This window comes from Scyliorhinus torazame, chromosome 2 (genome assembly GCF_047496885.1).
Source record: "Scyliorhinus torazame isolate Kashiwa2021f chromosome 2, sScyTor2.1, whole genome shotgun sequence".
Lineage (NCBI taxonomy): Eukaryota > Metazoa > Chordata > Chondrichthyes > Carcharhiniformes > Scyliorhinidae > Scyliorhinus > Scyliorhinus torazame.
Genome location: NC_092708.1, coordinates 317,379,601 through 317,398,251, shown reverse-complemented (window position 1 = coordinate 317,398,251; position 18,651 = coordinate 317,379,601). Strand labels below are relative to the sequence as shown.

General features: G+C 49.2%; 1 protein-coding gene across 5 annotated transcripts in view; it reads right to left on the bottom strand.

Annotated features, from left to right (window-relative positions):
• The window catches only part of LOC140399896 (uncharacterized), a 141,843-nt gene that overhangs the window by 70,634 nt on the left and 52,558 nt on the right, over nucleotides 1–18,651 (bottom strand). For all 5 annotated transcript variants that reach the window (XR_011937920.1, XM_072489384.1, XM_072489403.1 and 2 more), the window contains 2 exons: nucleotides 14,588–14,706; nucleotides 6,175–6,326 (listed from right to left, as the gene is read on the bottom strand). Coding sequence is in view for 4 of the 5 variants with exons in the window: in XM_072489384.1 (XP_072345485.1) it covers nucleotides 6,175–6,326; nucleotides 14,588–14,706 (271 nt within the window). In the remaining variant the exon portion in view is untranslated. The remainder of the gene's footprint in view (nucleotides 1–6,174; nucleotides 6,327–14,587; nucleotides 14,707–18,651) is intronic.

The following is an 18,651-nucleotide window of genomic DNA, read 5'->3' as shown; positions in this document are numbered from 1 at the left end:
TGTAGAAGAGTCTCTTGATCCATGGAGGAACTGATGACAGCATAACTCATAGGTCTTGCTCACTGACAGGCGCAGGCTGCCTCCTCTTGTTTTTTGTATAAGTCAGTGTTGAGAACAGCAACTTGCACAGGTAGGTTGTGGGATCAGTAATAGTATTTATACAACGCAATCTGAAATAGTTTAATATTTTTTCCCCGCAAATAACCAAAAATATGCCATAAGCGTGACTGCAAACTTCATTTTTCAGCGTTTGATCCATCCTGAGCTCTGCAAATTCCTCTTATTCCTTTAATGACAATGTCTTTGATGAGTCAAAAGAAAGTGAACTAAATGGATCATGTACCCAGTCAAAGTCTTCCATACTTGCGGAGGGGGAAGTAGCATTCAAACATTCGGAGGGTAAGTAGCATTCAAAATTCTCTTGACGTGTTTTAAGATGTGTGGAGATGAGGTTGAGTATGGTTTCAGCAGCAGGATTGGTTGATGCCAGCTTGAACATGTCACTTGCCAGTTTTTTCCTGCCAAAGGGTCAGTCTTTGTTCTGAAGCCTTGAAGTTTATCTGTGCCAGTCAGAATGTTCTTAATTCTCTCCTGTATTTTAACATTCAGATCATTCAGATAGCTGAATATATCTGAAATATATGCAAGCTTAGCACACCGAGAATTATCACATATTAAATCCTTGTGTGGCAATTCATGCAAAGCCAAAAACTCTTTTAGTGCATTACGGAGCTCAAAAATACAAGAGAGGACCTTTCCCCAAGACAGCCATTGCTCTTCTGTGTGCATGAGTAAACCCTGCTACTCGACTCCCATCTCTTTGCACAAAAAGTAAGAACATGACTCACATAATTCAATAATTTCACTGCTTGATCTAATACTGCCGTTAACACATATGGCATTGTTTTGGCAAACCGTAATAATATCAAGAAGAAAAATAATCAAATGGAACACACACATACACACAGATTAGAAATGATAAGTGAGTCCAAGAAAATAAGTTAAGAAGATAAACGTATCAGTTTCTGACTTGTTCATGAGGAGTAGATGGTGAAATGTTGCAGCCATTAAGTTGGGTGATTCCGGTAGCTCTGACTCTGGCAATTGGTTTGGACATTCATGGTTCTTCAGGTTAGCTGAAAGCAGTTGTCCTGTTTAATTTTCGACTGTGGCTTTGCTGATTTACGACCTGTTTCCAGCAATCAGAGAGAGAGTTTTCTTTTACCAGCAAGCGCAGGGGTGTTGAGTGGATGTTCTTCAGCTGTGGCCTTCACAGCACACACTAGCACAGTAGACTTAGAAGTGGAATTACATTCTCAGAATTTACATTCTCAGCCATCCTTGGCTTGTATGTCCTTTTTAAAACAACAAGAGCGAGAGTCTCCATTGCCTGATACCAAAATCGTGTTTGGCGATCAGGCGGAGGATAGGCTCTGATGCTGAAATCGGGGCCGGCGCAAATTTGACACCGGGCAGCCATACTTGCCCCCTCCAAAATGGCATCATCGTGATGCACGCCACCGGCAGTCGGAATGACATTGGCGCCTCATCGGCCGGCCCACTGGCAATGCTCCGCCCCCGATGGACCGAGTTCCCGGCGGCGCAGACCACGTGTGGTCACACAAATCGTGAACCCTGCGTGGCGGCTGCGGATTGAGTCCCGCGCTGCCACACTCAGTCAGGATCCGTGCCGCTAGCCGGGGAGGCTTCTGCGAGGGCTGGGGGGACTGGTGGAGGTTGGCCAGGGGATGGGCTGTCAGGTCACAGATGGCGGTTGGGTCCACATACGGCCGGTGCCATGCTGTACGGCGCGATCGCTGCAGGTCGTCAGCCATGTGCATGCGCTGTCTGGGACCTGGCCATTTTCCTGCTGTTTTCGGCAAGGGAGGCAGGAATTCCAGTCGGTGCAGATGCTAGCCCCTCACCGGTACCAGAATCGGTGAGGGGGTCGTGCCGATTGTTTTGATGTAAACCTCCCATGGATTCTCTATTCGAGCCGGCACTTAGCCGTAGGAACGGAGAATCCAGCCCCACATGTCTTACTTAAAAGTTCAATATTTCTAGATCCATTGCAATGACAGTCATTTGATTGTACTATTGTCGATTACTTTGGCAGCCTCAGCTCCCAACAATACTCTCACAATACTTTCACATCCTGGCAGAATTAGAGTTTCAGCAATGGTGTGTAGGTTCTTAGATTTCATTATGAGCTCCGCCACCAGGTAACTTGCCTCCTGTGCATTATCTGAAACCCACACACACTCCATCATATGTTGATTTTGCTTTATGTTTTGTTCTCTCAGGTGCTTGAAGATATCTTTGCTGGAGAATGAATCGTGTTTCGTATTGAAATGGTACTTCAACTTACTTGGTAGCATTGCAGCATTTGACGGCTTCTCCCTGCAAATTAGGCATTCTGTGACAAGGCAATAGGTATCATCAGTCCACAAATATTCAAAGATCAAGTAACTGTCTCTATACTGAACCTCGCTTTTCTTCCTGAGGTTCTGTTCCTTCGGTCAAATTTTAATCAAAGATTCTTCACTTCTCTTCAAAACTTATCCATGGAAAACTGTGGTCAAACACACCACACTACACAATAAATGCTCTCAAGCAACAGCTTACAAGCACCATTTCATCTCTTCGGCTGTGCTAAGCAGAACATTACTGCTCCAAAGGTGTACCTTTACCCCAACGCCCCAGAGTTACCAACTTTCAGTTGCCTTCTTGGATCTTCAGGGCTACTTTTGAGGTCTCTTCAACTACTAGGGATTGTCCTAAGCCCACTTCACCCGAGGTCTGCTCTTTGCAGCCCTTTCTCTAATTGGACCTGATTTCTCATTTTTTCACTTTATTGGTCCCTGTTTCATATCTCTGTCTTCGTCACTTATTGGGAACTTCAATATTTTTACTTCTCCCTGTTTTACGACCTCTCCCTGTTCCCTCCACTTCTCCTAGGGGTTTTTGAACCCTTTGAGCAGGTTAATGGGGCTTTCATCTTCAGCTTGGTGGTTGACATCTCCAAGTCTCAAGGCACATGACACAATGGCAAGTGCTAAGGATGACACTAAGAATTTACAGCGGGATATAGACAGTTTAAGTGGGTGGGCAAAAAGCTTGGCAGATGAAATATAATGTCCCCGTTTGCTGGGCAGGCCCAAAATTCATCAGGACTTGGAGGTGCTGACCACGGAGCTGAAGATGAAGGTTAGTTTTAGTTTATCTATATGAATTTTGAATGATGTTTCGCGGCACACATTGGGGGCTTGTGCAGCGCACCAGTGTGCCGTGGAACACCGGTTGGGAACCACTGCTGTAGACAACCCTTCCATCACTTTGCTGATGATTGAGACAGTAATTGACTGACTGACGGGGTGGTAATTGACAGAGTTTGAGTTGTCCTGCTTTTTGTGGACAGGCCATACCTTGAAATTTTTACATCGCCGGGTAGATGCCAGTGTTGTAGCTGTACTGGAACAGTTTGGCTAGTGGCGTGGCTCGTTCTGGAGCACCAGTCTTCACTACTTTTGCCGGAATGTTGTCAGGGCCCATAACCTTTGCAGTATCCAGTGCCTTCAGCTTTTCTGATATCATGTGGAGTGAATCAAATTGCCTGAAGACTAGCTTCTATGATGCTTGGGACTTCAGGAGGAGACCAAAATGGATCATCCATTTGGCACTTCTGGATGGTTGTAAATGATTCAGCTTTGCCTTTTACACTGATGTCCTAGGCTTCCCCCAGCAGTGATGAGGATATTTGTGGAGCCTCCTGTGGTGGTATGTATTAAGGGTAATACGGTACACCATGAATGCCGAGGAGCCATTGGAGGACAGATGCTGGATCCCGATTGGATCCGCCGCCTACTGGGCTCCACCCAGATAGGCGGGGTATAAGAACCTGGGTTTATTCCCCCGCAGCTGCATTCTGTGACTGAGCTGCTGGGGAACGAGTCTGAACAAGTCTGCTCAATAAAGCCTCGATTGAAGTTCTTTACGTCTCGCCTCGTGTGTGATCGATGGTGCTACACCTCCTCCTCCTGTTAGTTGTTTAATTGGCCACTACCATTCATGACTGGATGTGGCAGGACTGCAGAGCTTAAATCTGATCTGTTGTGAGATGGCTTCGCTCTGCCTATCTGATACTGCTTCTGTTATTTGGCATGTAGTAGCTCCACAAGATTGACACCTTATTTTTAGGTTTGCCTGGTGTTGCTCCTGGCATGCCCTCCTGAACTTTTCAGTGAACCGGGGTTTATCTCCCACATGATGGTAATGGTAGAGTGGGAGATGTGCCAGGCTATGAGGTTACAATCTGCTGCTGTTGATGGCCCACAGCACCTCCTGGATGCCCAGTTTTGATATCTATCCCATTTAGCATGACATTAGTGTTACAAAACATAGTGGAAGGTATTTTCAATATAAAGGCGGAACTTAGTCCCTACAAGGACTGTGCTGTGATCACTCGCTACAAAACCGTCATGGGCAGATGAATCTGTGACAGGTAGAATGGTGAGGAAGAGGTTGTTGGTTCCCTCACTACCTGCTATAGGCTTCTGACTTTTTGGCTCCCGCCAAATTCACTGCACCCGCCACTAAACCCGCGCAGGCTGGTTGGGTGAATTCCGTCCAATGTGTGCAATGCATGTGCAAAGTCTGACCAATAGAACAAACAGTTGTTACTGCATGAGAACAGTGGGTAACCAACAGTCATACAGGATCATGCATGTAAATATGTTTGTTGTTTACTAGGAAAATGGGGATGTTTATATCTTTTGTTCAATATGAAAAAGGGGATGTTTGGGTTTTGAAATGTAACCAGTCTGATTGACATATCTGGCTTTCCATAGTGATTATGCCATGAGGCTATTTCTGGAGGTGGACTTCTTAAGCCCAGTTCAATAAAGCCTCTCAGAGGCAAAAGGTTAGCAGCCTCACAAAGAAGTCTTCTCTGATTCAACCCCCCCCCCCCCCACAGTCCATCACCTGCGAGGTTCCCACCGCATGTGTAATCTATGCGTATACCCTTCCAGTAAACAATGTGGTATCACTCCACACAGCCCTCCTTCCACATTGCTCCTCTTGTCTTCATCGGCCACACATCCCCACTCGTCGCGGAAGTGATGGGAAAATTCTGCCCACAGTATATGGGAGCCTCTACAGTGCACTCTCTGGTGTAGTACAGACTTGATGACAGCAACTTCTACATTTCTACTTTATTCTGCAGATTCCAAAAATTCATACCAATTTCAATGGAGTTTCACAACAAAAGTCAAGACAATGTTCAAGTCCCAATGTTCCGTGCCATGGAGTGACAGGTTGTGGGTCTGTGTCTGAATTGCGACACAGCAGGTTTGATCCCCATTATACCATCTTATCAAGAAGATGTCAAGCACTTTTCTACTGACGAAGATGAAACAATTAAAGTTTGGTGAGCCAGAGATATTCTCTAAATGCCAACATTGTAGTCAGTGGCAGAGTAATTTCATTGATAGTCTGGGAGCAGCTCTCCGACCTGTAGCCTCAGGCAAGTGAAAGGCATTAAAGAAACAAGACAAAAGGCAGAACTTTACAGTCCCTCACTGGTGGGTTTGAAGACAGGGAGCTCATAAAATACAGCATGCAGCCTATTTGCTGCCAACCGGGCCTATCTCCCACTTTAACAGGGGGATGGAGGAGTTGGGCGGCCTACCCATCCTTAAGGCCCTTGAGTGGCCAATTAAGTACCCCCCCAACTTGCCGCTGCTGCCAGGCCCCAGTGATATCTTGGACTTTTACCTGGTCCAACTTCCATCAGCTCCTCTTTGGGGATTGTCTACTTTAGCTGCAGCAATATCTATTGCTTGCACCAGCTGCTGCTGTGACCACAGATCTGCTGGCCAATCAGATTTTCTGGTAGCTCTCTGAAGGCAGGACTTCCACTTGAGTGAGGGGTGGATGTCCTGTCTCCAGCCAATTAATCCTCCTTGGAGCTTTAATGGCTGTGGGGAGAGAGTATCAGCTGGGATGTATTCTCCACCAACGCTTCAAAAACCCCACCATTTGAAAAATTCAGTCCTTCAATAATATTATATTTTTATCCTCATATCAATTATTAACATATCTTTATTAAAAATATTCAATTATTGAATTATCACTTCAAAAATGAATATGCTACCTGTAGAATTTGTGTTTTACCTATCCGAGCTAGCACTGACCACCTGTGTTCCATCGAAACAGAGATGATCAATTCCTGAGTTGTGACCCATCAACGCTCGCAGACAAATACCAGTTTCTGTTTGGAAAATTCGAATCAAGCTGTCAGCACAACCTGTTACAATGACTTCATTCTGAAAATCAGAGATATTTACTTTAGCTTTTACATTATTCATAATTACACCATTCAGACTCAAAAACTGGTGCATCATATACGCTTTTTAAAAAAGACATTAAAAAAAAAATTATTCAGAAAAATTTTCAATTATAACATACAGAATAGTCAAACAAATTTATACAATTTTTATTAAAATATCCCAACAACCCGGGCTTGGGCAGCATGGCAGCACAGTGGTTAGCACTGCTGCCTCACAGCACCGATTCCAGCCCTGCATCACTGTCCGTGTGGAGTTTGCACATTCTCCCAGTGTCTGCGTGGGTTTCGCCCCCACAACCCAAAGATGTGCAGGGTAGGCGGATTGACCACACTATATTGCCCCTTAATTGTAAAAATGAATTGGGTACTCTAAATTGATTAAAAAATACCCTGCACTTTCTCAATGTTTGCCGTCCAGTAATGCCAACCTCCCGACTGTCTATCCCTCTGCAAGAAAGCCCTTCGAAAACGGGGGGGGGGGGATGATGATGATCTAACACGCCCAAACAAAATTAACTTGTTGACCCTACCCAAGAAAGATTTAGGAAGAAAAACTGGGAGACAAATAAGAACCTCAGAAGAATGTTCATCTTAACTATCTGAACTGTTCCTGCCAAAGACAACGGGAAGGCATTCCACCATTTCAAGTCAGTCTTCACCCTCTCCAGCAGACAGGCCAGGTTCAACTTATGTAACGAGGCGCAGACATATTCCCAGGTACCTAAAACCTGGGAACCATGACAGCAATATTTACACAGGACCCAGTTACACACCTCAGGATACTCACTCCTTTCTCTCAGTTGCTCCAGAAGCTGACCTGTTATACTAGTGCTGGTTAACTCACAGTCAAATCTGCACAAGGGAACAATCATCCCCAGCTGGACGAGTCCCATGCAGCTTATAACACCACCCAACTCCAAAAAAGCCCCACTGCCCCCCCCACCCCAAACAAAGAAAACCCAACTAACCTAGGCCCGTTACCTTAATGAACAAAATAAACAAAAAACACCCCTCCTCCGCAGGTAACCAGCTGCAGCTCTCTCCCCACTCTCACTCTCGTTAACTAGCATAACTGCTAGCGGGGTGACCCCACCTGGGGACAAATCAAAGTTTTCCACACAATGGATCATATCAAACATTCTCGGAAGGCAAATCATATACCGACACGGAATCCCTAACCCCAAAATATTTCCAACAATACAGTAAAAAACAGAACCAAAAATCCCCCCAAAAAGAAAAAGACATAGCAAAAAACATAAAAAAAACATCACTCAGGTGTAATCAACAACTTAATTAAATTCTCCCCCAGTCCATGCATCTTTACAAAGTCATTTGCCTCCACCGGAGTTTCCCCCATGGGCCCTTCCCATTTCTAACTTAATGGCAGGTTTTCCCACTGCCAGGAGACTGATGTGCGGCCTCTCCTGTGATTAAGTGGACCTGACTGCCGTATTTCCCGCCGCAATGGTCTGCATTAATCCTAGCTTGAAGTAGGTTTTAAGAAGCACGTTAAAAGAGGAAAGAGAGGGCAGCACGGTGGCGCAATGGGTTAGCACTGTGGCCTCACGCGCCGAGGTCCCAGGTTCGATCCCGGCTCTGGGTCACTGTCTGTGTGGAATTTGCACATTCTACACGTGTTTGCGTGGGTTTCGCCCTCACAACCCAAAAATGTGCAGGCTAAGTGGATTGGCCACGCTAAATTGCCCCTTAATTGGAAAAAATGAATTGGGTACTCTAAATTTTTTTTAAAAAGAGGAAAGAGAGGTAGAGGATGGGGAGGTTTAGGAAGAAAATCCCAGAGCTTTTATAGCCCAAATTTAAGGCAACTGAAGGCTTGGTCACCAATAGTCGAACAATTAAAATTAAGGATGTTTAAGAGGCCAAAATTGGATGAGCACCACTGCCTCCGAAGATTTAGGTTCAAAGCGATTGTAGAGTTAGGGCAGCACAGTGGCACAGTGGTTAGCACTGCTGCCTCGCATCGCCAGGGGCCCAAGTTCAATTCTGGCCTTGGGTGATTGCTGTGTGGAGTTTGTACGTTCTTCCTGTGTCTTCATGAGTTTCCTCTGGGTTCTCCAGTTTCCTCCCACAGTGCAAAGATGTGCAGATTGACCATACTAAATTGCCCCTTAACGTCCAGGGATATTCAGATGTTTGGGGTTACAGGGATAGGGTGGGGTGGACTGGAGAGTGTAAATGGGTAGGGAGCTCATTCGAAGGATCGGTTCAGACTTGATGGACCTCCTTCTGCACTGTTGGGATTCTATGATAGGTGAGGAACAGCATGGTGGGAGGTGAAAACAAGGATGAGAATGTTCAAAACAAGCAGTTGCTTGACTGGGACCTACTGATGTAGCTCAGCAAACAATGACGTGAAAGGTGAACGGGACTTGGTATGAATAAGAACATGGGCAGCAGTGTTTTGGATGACCTCATGTTTACAGTAGAACGTGCGAGGCAGATGGGAATGCACTGGAATACTCATCTTTAGGCAACAAAGTCATGGATGAAGGTTTCAGCAGCAGATGAGCTGAAACAGGGGCATCAAGTCGGGCGATGCTGCAGAAGTGAAAAATGCCTGTCTCGGTGATGGTGTGAATATGTGGGCATAAGCTCATTTTGAGTAAAATATGACACCAAGGGCAGAATTTTTTGGATGGCATGGTTTTCCACCCCGCCACACAAAGATCCTGTGGGGAACACATCTCCACCAATTGTGGTCATCTTGCAGCCATTTAATGGTCCGAAGAGTGTTAATTGGTTGGAAGTGGGTCCTCCGTTCCTCACCCAGGTGGAAGTCCTATCTCTGAGAGCTGCTGACCAATCTGATTAGCCAGCACCTCTGTAGTCTAAGCAGCGTCAACAGTGGCCAAGATCACAAGCAATCCCCAGATTCTAAATTCCAGGACCAGGTAAGTGCAGGAGGACTCACAGTGAGCAGGGAGGTGGCACCCAGGATGTGTGGGGGGAGGAGAATGGGGTCTTGATGGAGTGGGCAGGGAAGGTGGGAAAACCCACGGAATCAGACATTGTCCCAATATGGAAAGAGGGCCTTTGATGGAGATTGCCGCCTCTTCCTGTCCAAGAACCTACCAGGCTTCCCCACTCACCCCTAAACTCCTCCAGCCAGCCTCAAAATTGCATCTGGGTGGGAAGCAGTTCCTAAGAGGCCATTAATTGGCAACTCAAGTACCTCAATTGAGCCAAGACTGAGTGGGTTACCCTAGGCCTCATGCTCCCTCTGTAAAATTGCAGACAGGTCTGGAGGGTGGTGGGAAGTCCATATGGGGAATTGTGTGGGCACCCTTGCCTCAAACCTACTGGTAGGTGTTATAACGTGCCTGCTTACCATTGGCTGGGGACTAATGACAATCTCGCAATCCTGAGGGAGTATGAGCTTCGCCAATGAGGGGGGGCGGAGAAACCATTAGTAAACGCCAAGTATAAATACAGCTGGCCAGTTTAGGAACCTGCAGGAAGGAGTGTGCAGCAAGGGAAGTTGCTGCTGCTGTTATATATATATATGTTATTGTAAATAAATGTTATTACTTTCTTTCCTTAAACTCGTGCTGGATTCTTCGTGGCCCTTACAAAACTGGCGACGAGGGTTAAAGTGCATAGCTGTCTACACTGCTGAAGCCACCTCCCTGGATTTTTGTTGGATACAGGTTGGAAGTTGTTTCCTATTATACCATGCCTCTGTACGGACGTTTGGATGTTTTTGATACTGCGCTGGAAAGCTGGAACCAGTACGCATAACGGATGCGTTACTATTTCCGGGCAAACAATATCACCGAAAACAAGCGCCAGGTGGTCATATTGCTCACCACCTGCGGCCCGCATACGTTTGGGGTGATTAGGAGCCTTACGTACCCAGCTGCGCCGGACACCAAAACGTTTGATGAACTTGTGAATATAGTGGGGCAACATTTTAACCCAACCCCGTCCACGATAGTCCAGCGTTACCGGTTTAATACCGCTGAGAGGACCCCTGGAGAATCCCTTGCTGATTTTCTATCCAGGCTACGCAGGATTGCGGAGTGCTGTGACTATGGTGAGACCGTGTCAGAATTGTTACGCGACCGTTTGGTTTGCGGTATTAACAATGCGGCCACCCAGAGAAAGTTGTTAGCTGAGCCAACATTGACTTTTCAACAGGCAATTCAAATAGTCTTGTCCCGAGAGAGCGCAGAGCGAGGAGTGCAGGAGCTACAGGGAATGGAAGTGCATGCCTTGGGGTGCTACCCCTTCCGTCCGAAAACACCCCCCCGCGCTCCTGTGGTACCTTGGGCGAGGCGATGTCCAGACCGACGCCAGTGGCCGTCGGACATTCCTCCCCGAAGGGAGCCTTCTCCAGAATCAATGGATGAGGAGCCATGTCCGTGTCAAACTTGTAGGCGCTGACCCCGTCGCGGACGCCGGTTCTGGGGCCGTCGTTCCGACCGAAACTGGGACCAACCCAGTGGCCGTAACTGGGACCAGCCCAGGGGCCGTACCTTCCATGTGGATGAACCTGCGGCGACTACTCCTGAGGACGTGGTGACGGAGGACGACTGCCTGCAGCTGCATTGTGTGGCAGCTCCCCGTGTGGCCCCCATTAAGTGACAGTATGGGTCAATGGTCACCCGCTTGAGATGGAGTTGGATACTGACGCAGCGGTCTCCGTGATCGCCCAGAGGACATTCGACCGCATCAAGCAGGGTATACAAACCCTTACCTTAACCGACTCACAGGCCAGGTTGGCCACCTACACGGGGGAACCACTGGACATTGCAGGAACTACAATGACCCCTGTTGTTTATGGACACCAGGTGGGGCGTTTCCCACTTATCGTGGTGCGCGGCCATGGGCCCAGCCTGTTGGGTCGGGACTGGTTGCGCCATTTGTGGTTGCAATGGCAGCACATCCTCCAAACAGTTTCTGAAGGGTTGACTGAGGTGCTAGGACGATACCCAGATGTATTCCAGCCTGGTTTGGGGAAAATAAAAGGGGCCGTAGTCCGTATCCAAGTCGAACCAGGAGCCACGCCGCGCTATTTCCGGGCTCGCCCGGTGCCTTATGCCTTGCTCGAGAAGGTAGAAGGGGAGCTCACTCGTTTGGATACTTTGGGTATTATCAGGCCCGTCCATTTTGCTGACCGGGCAGCACCAATTGTACCTGTAATGAAGCCAGATGCCACAGTTCGCTTGTGTGGCGACTATAAACTTACAGTGTATACGGCTTCCCGACTCGACCGATATCCAATGCCTCGCATAGAGGATCTCTACGCGAAGCTTGCAGGTGGACTCTCGTTCACAAAATTAGATATGAGTCACGCTTACCTGCCGTTGGAGCTGGACCCTGCCTCCCGACCATATGTAACGATTAATACACACCGGGGCCTGTATGAATATACACGGTTGCCCTTTGGAGTATCCTCTGCCTGTGCTATTTTTCAACGTGTTATGGAGGGCATTTTGAGAGGTTTACCACGTGTTGCTGTCTACTTAGATGACGTTTTGATTACAGGGTCGTCGGAGCAGGAACATTTGGAAAATCTGGAGGCTGTCCTTAGATGCTTTTCAGAGGCTGGAGTCCGTTTACGTCGCACAAAGTGTGTATTTCAGGCAAAGGAAGTAGTCTACCTGGGTTATCGGGTGGACCGCGAAGGTTTGCACCCCATCGCAGAGAAGGTGCGTGCGATTCAACAGGCCCCCGCCCCGACTGACACTTCGCATCTTCGTTCTTTTCTCGGTCTCGTAAACTATTACGGGAAGTTCCTCCCCAATCTGGCAACTACGCTGGCCCCGTTGCACCTTCTGCTAAAGAGAAATCACACCTGGGTTTGGGGTCAGCCGCAAGAAACCGCTTTCCGTCGGATAAAGCAACAATTGTCGTCGTCTGGGTTACTAACCCACTATGATCCTGGAAAGCCTTTGCTCGTCACATGTGATGCATCCCCGTATGGTATTGGGGCCGTCCTGCCCCACAAGATGGAGAACGGGGCCGAGCGACCGATAGCTTTCGCCTCCCGCACATTGACTGCAGCGGAGAAAATGTACGCGCAGATCGAGAAGGAGGGCCTGGCAGTGTTTTTTGCGGTGAAACGCTTCCACCAGTACGTGTATGGCCGCCATTTCACTATCGTGACTGATCATAAGCCTCTGCTGGGACTTTTCAGAGAGGATAAGCCAATACCACACATTGCTCCGCACGGATCCAGCGCTGGGCTTTGTTGCATACGAGTATTCTCTGGAGCACAAACCAGGAACGCAGATAGAAAATGCCGACGCACTGAGCGGATTGCCTTTATCAACCGGCCCCATGTCAACCCCCACGACCGGTGAGGTGGTTGCAACCCTAAATTTTATGGACACCTTGCCTGTCACGGCATCACAGATCCGTGAGTGGACCCAGATGGAGCCAGTCCTGTCAAAGGTTCGGCACATAGTCCTGTATGGTGGGCAGCATAGACAACTCCCAGGAGAGTTGCGGGCATTTTCCTCCAAGCTGTCAGAATTCAGCGTGGAAGACGGCATCCTCTTGTGGGGGACGCGTGTGATTGTCCCGGAAAAAGGCCAGGAGCTGATACTAACAGACTTGCACAATGGGCATCCATGTGTGACCAAAATGAAAATGTTGGCCCGGAGTTATGTCTGGTGGCCAGGCCTCGACACCGACATTGAGAAGGTGGCCCAAAACTGTTCCATTTGCCAGGAGCATCAGAAGCTTCCGCCGGCCGCGCCCCTACATCACTGGGAATGGCCAGGGCGGCCTTGGGCACGCTTGCATGCAGATTTCGCAGGCCCTTTTCAAGGATCCATGTTCCTTCTATTAATTGACGCCCAGTCTAAATGGCTAGAGGTGCATAAGATGCAGGGGACAACGTCCTGCGCAACAATTGAAAAGATACATTTGTCTTTTAGTACACATGGCCTCCCCGAGGTGCTGGTCACGGATAACGGCACTCCATTCACGAGTGAGGAGTTTGCGAGGTTCACGAAGATGAACGGCATACGCCATATCCGCCATATCCCTTACCACCCGGCTTCAAATGGGTTGGCAGAGGGCGCAGTGCAGACATTCAAAAGAGGCCTAAAGAAGCAGTCTTCCGGATCAATGGACACGAGACTGGCTCGCTTTTTGTTTACGTATAGGACCACCCCCCATGCGGTGACTGGGGTACCTCCCGCAGAACTCCTAATGGGCCGGAGACTTCGCACCCGCCTTAGTATGGTTTTCCCGGACATTGGCGCAAAAGTACGCCGCACACAAGAACGGCAGGGACAGGGATTTTCTCGGCATCGGCCGATTCGGCAGTTTGCGCCCGGTGACCCAGTGTTCGTTCGGAATTTTGCTGGTGGTGCCCAGTGGGTTCCTGGCGTAATCTTTCGCCAAACGGGCCCTATAACTTACCAGGTGCAAGCCCAGGGTCGTCTCCAGCGAAAACATGTAGACCACGTTCGGTCCAGAAGATTCTCCCCTCAAAAGATTCCCCACCCCCGGAGCTCATCTCACGGGCCGTGGATGTACAACCGTTACGCTGTTCATCACGGAAGCGCCGGTCTCCGTCTCGTTACACGCCGCCTGATTCAGCGCCGCGTGCAAATGGTGTCCGGCCTGCGGCAAAACGAGTCCGACGCCCTCCTTTGCCAGGGTCTTCGGTGAATTCCTTGGACTTTGGGGGGGAGGGATGTTATAACCTGCCTGCTTACCATTGGCTGGGGACTAATGACAATCCCACAATCCTTAGGGAGTATGAGCTTCCCCAATGAGGGGGGCGGAGAAACCATTAGTAAACTCCAAGTATAAATACAGCTGGCCAGTTGAGGAACCTGCAAGAAGGAGTGTGCAGCAAAGGAAGTTGCTGCTGCTGTTACAATAACATATATATATATATATATATATATATATAAATAAATGTTATTACTTTGAATCCTTAAACTCGTGCTGGATTCTTCGTGGCCCTTACAAAAGTAGGGTTCGGAAAATTCTGCCTAAGGTTGCAAACAGTCTCATTTAGCCTGATGCAGTTGCCAGAGACCGGGATGGAGTCAATAACCAGGGAATTATGTTTGCAGGGGGAATTGTTAAATTGAAGGACATTTCTTCTCATCCAGAACTGCAATAATCAATTTGATAATTTAGCAACAAATGCAAACAAAAATGTATCAAACTTTGGAAGGAATTAAAGTACACAATTACTTTTTGTGTTTGATTAACAATTCTTGCTGCTAGCTGGATGGAAAAAAAATCTACCTTAATGCAAACACTTGTTACAGCATCTGTATGGCTATCCAGTACTTGCAGGCAAATTGCAGTGGACAGATCCCATACACGGGCAGTTTTGTCTGAACTTCCACTAACAAGCCGTTTCCCTGTAAACATGAAAGAAGCAGAAACGTATTATAATGGAATCAATGTGAGATGAGAGTCTTGTTGTGTTTAAATATTTTGTTGACAAAATGGAGTCCACATGAATAATTTAGGTAATGTGTATTTTTTTAATTAGACATAAAAACGATGTAATATGTGGCGTAATGATTAGATATGTTAATGCATTAATTTGTAGTACCAAGAAGAAGGCAAAACATAGGTTTGTATGTGCAATAACCCATACATCATATTTCTCATTTATATTGGCAATCAATGGGAAGGTCAAACAGTGTCCCATTGGACAGACATGTCACATCAGAGAACTGAGTAAGAGAACTTGGCAGCTCTTGTGAAAGTGAGAATGAAATGTTGCAGGAGAAGAGCGGCACGGGTAGCATGGTGGTTAGCACCTCTGCGTCACAGCGCCAGGGACCCAGGTTCAATTCTGGCCTTGGATGACTGTGTAGAGTTTGCACTTTTTCCCCGTGTCTGCATGGGTTTCCTCCTGGTGTTCCAGTGTCATCCCACAGTCTAAAGATGTGCAAATTAGGTGGATTGGCCATGCTAAATTGCCCTTAGTGTCTAAAGATGTGCAGGTTTGGTGGGGTTACGGGAATAGCTTGGGGAAGTGGGCCTAGGTAGAGTGCTCTTTCAGAGGATCGGTGCAGACCTAAAGGGCCAATTGGCCTCCTTCTGCACGGAGGTATTCTATGGTTCATTAGATTAGAAAGAATGAACATATAAAGAAAAACTGAACAGGTTGGTGGGACTCAAGCTGGAAAAGACGCTGGGTTGATGATATGTATCCTATAATGCTGAGTGGAAATGGCAGAGCCTCTGACTGCAAATTTTCAACTGTCCATGCAAAAGGAAGTTGTGTCAGAAGACTCTTAGATTTCCAAATAATGGCTTCCGGTGGAGGCCATGAAAGGTCGCACATTTGGTAGTTCCTGCTTGAGGTGGCTTTTTTGGTCCTTTTCCCCATTTGCTGGGCGGCTGATTTAGTGAAACAAGGGGCGGGATTCTACGACCACCCGCCAGGTCGGAGAATCCCCAGGGGGCGGCGCGAATCCCGCCTGACGCCGGCTGCCTAATTCTCCAGCGCCATTTTTCGAGCTGAGGCGGGATTCCCGCCACGCCGGTCGAGGGCCGTTGGCAGCGGCCTACCTGGCGATTTTCCGGTCCCCGATGGGCCGAGCGGCCGTCCATTTTTGGCCAGTCCCACTGGCGGGGGTTATGTATGGTCCCACACGGCGGGACCTGCCAGGTAAGTCGACGTGGGTGGTCCTCGGGGGGCGCGGGGGAATCCGACCCCGGGTAGGCCCCCCACGGTGGCCTGGCCCGCGATCAGGGCCCACCGATCTGCGGGCAGGCCTGTTCCGTGGGGGCACTTCTTCCTTCCGCGCCGGCCCCTGTAGGGCTCTGCCATGGTCGGCGAGAAGAGAACCCCCCGCGCATGCGCCAAAATACGACGGCCGGTCTGCGCATGTGCGGAATCACGCCGGCGGTTCCGCGCATGTACGAGATCACGACGGCTGTTCTGTGCATGTGCGAACTCGTGCAGTCCCTTCGGTGCCGGCTGGAGCGGCGCCAACCCTTCCGGAGTCCACCTAGCCCCCTAGACAGGTGAGAATTCCTCACCTTGGGGGCCCGTTGACGCTGGAGTCATTGGCGCCGGTTTTCCCGCCGACGGGAGACTTAGTCCCCGGAAGGGAGAATCCCAGCCAAGGTGTAGAGGTGACTGAGGAAAGTTAAACTCCACTGGTGTTGCTGATGGATGGATCTATGGACCAGAAGTGGGTCGAGAAGAAGGAAGCAGTTGGAGCAAGAAGATCTTCGTGCGCCACAGGTGAAGATGGTGGAGGGTAAAGGGTCAGCTCTGCCTGCCCAGTAGTCAACGGAGCAGCTGGTGGACGTCTTAAATGAGACGTTCAGCCGGCAGAGGAGGGAAGCCCAGGAAGACCTAGCCAAGGCGGTGGAACCACTAGAAGCAGGAACTGATCATGTGGAACAGAGGCTGGAGTCCCAGGGCCGGGCCATTCGGAAAGTGGAGGAGGTGGTGGGGGAGCACGAGGAGCAGCTTACCTCGTTGCCGGCCGAGATTGGAATGATGTGGGAGACCCAGAAGCGGTTAAAGGAGAGGGTGAAGAGCCTGGAGAATCGCTCCCGGAGACAAAGCCGAAGAATCGTGGGGTGCTGAGGGCATTGAGGGTGCAGACACTGACTCGTGTGTAGCCAAGATGCTGGAGGAGCTGATGGGGAGGGGGCCATTGACCAGCCCTGGAGGTCGACCGGGCGCACAGGACGCTGATGAGGAAGCCGAAGACAAACGAGCCGCCGAGGGCGATGTTGGTGCGGCTCCACTGATTCCTCGATAAGGAGAAGATATTGAGGTGGACAAGGCAGACGAGGAGATACGCCAGGGGGAGGCAATGAGCTCCGGGTGTACCAGGACCTGGGTGCAGACCTAGTGAAGAGGAGAGCCGGGTTCAATCGGGTGAAGGCTGCCCTCTTTAAAGAAGGGGGTAACGTTGGGTGACTTTAAATGGCTGAGGACATTATTTTGGGACACCGGAGGAGGCGATGGAGTTTTAAAAAGCAATGGCCTGGAAGGAGAAGGTGAACATTGAACTGTGGAGGAGCAGTGAGGAGATGCATGCTTTTTCTGCCTTTTTTTTTGCTTTTTGTTTGCTTGTTGTAGCCGAACTTCTCTCCTTTGAGATGTTTTGTTGGGTTCAGTGGCGGGATATTTGGGGAGCGTCGAGGGTGAGTGCACCTTACTTCTTGTTCCATTGTTATTTGTTCTATGGAGATATGCGGCTGGGGTGAGGGGAATCAGGAGCCTTGGGTTGGGGCTACCAGGCTAGCTGGGCGGGCTTGTTAACGGGAACCCAGTGGGGATGGCCAGGTGGTTAGCGTAGTAGAGGGGATGGATTGTTGTTTGGTTCAGGGAGGGCTGCTAACAAAGGTGTGGTTGCTGTGGCGCAGAAAGAAAAGGAATGGTGACGGTGGGCATCCGAGGGTGAGCCTGGTGGATCGCATGACACGGGCCAAGGACTGGCCCAAGAAAGGATATGGTTGATCAGCATGGGGGGGGGGGCGGGGGGGGTCTGACCAGGTTGGTCACATGGAACGCAAGAGGGCTGGATGGGCCAGTCAAATGGTCGCGTCTGTTCGCGCACTTCAGGAGCTTGAATGCGGATGTGGACTTTTTGCAAGAAACACACTTGAATATCAGGCTAGGCTAAGGAAAGGGTAGGTAGGGCAGGACTAGATGTGAAGACGCGGGGGGTGTAGCAGTGCTGATAAACAAATGGATGGCGTTTGAGGTGGGGAATATTTTGGCAGATTCGGGAGGGAGGTTTGTGATGGTGAGTGGGAAAGCTGGAGGGGGTGCCGCTGGTTTTGGTAAATGTCTATGCCCCAAACTGGGATGATGTGGAATTCATGAGGCGGGTGCTGGGGAAGATCCCTGGCCTGGAGTCACACCGGTTGATCATGGGAGGGGACTTTAACACGGTCATTGAACCAGGTTTGGACCGGTCGAGCCCGAGGTTGGGGAGTGTGTTGGTGGTGGCGAACGAGCTGAAGGAGTTCATGGAGCGCATGGGGAGGTGGATCTGTGGAGGTTTGGGAGGCTGAGGGCAAAGGAGTTCTCATACTTCTCCCATCTCTGATTGATTCTTTTGTGGTGGACAAGACACTGCTGGAGGGGGTTGTCGACTCGGGGTATTAGACTTTTGTGGTTTCAGACCACTCGCCGCAAAGGGTAGACTTGCAAGTGGACTGAAGGGGGCCCAGTGCCCACAGTGGAGACTGGATGTTAGGTTGTTAGTGGATAAGGAGGTGTGCAAGCTGGTGAGGGCAGCCATTCGGGTTATGTGGAACTGAACGATATGGGTGAGGTCTCAGCCGCCACATTATGGGACGCGCTCAAAGCAGTGGTT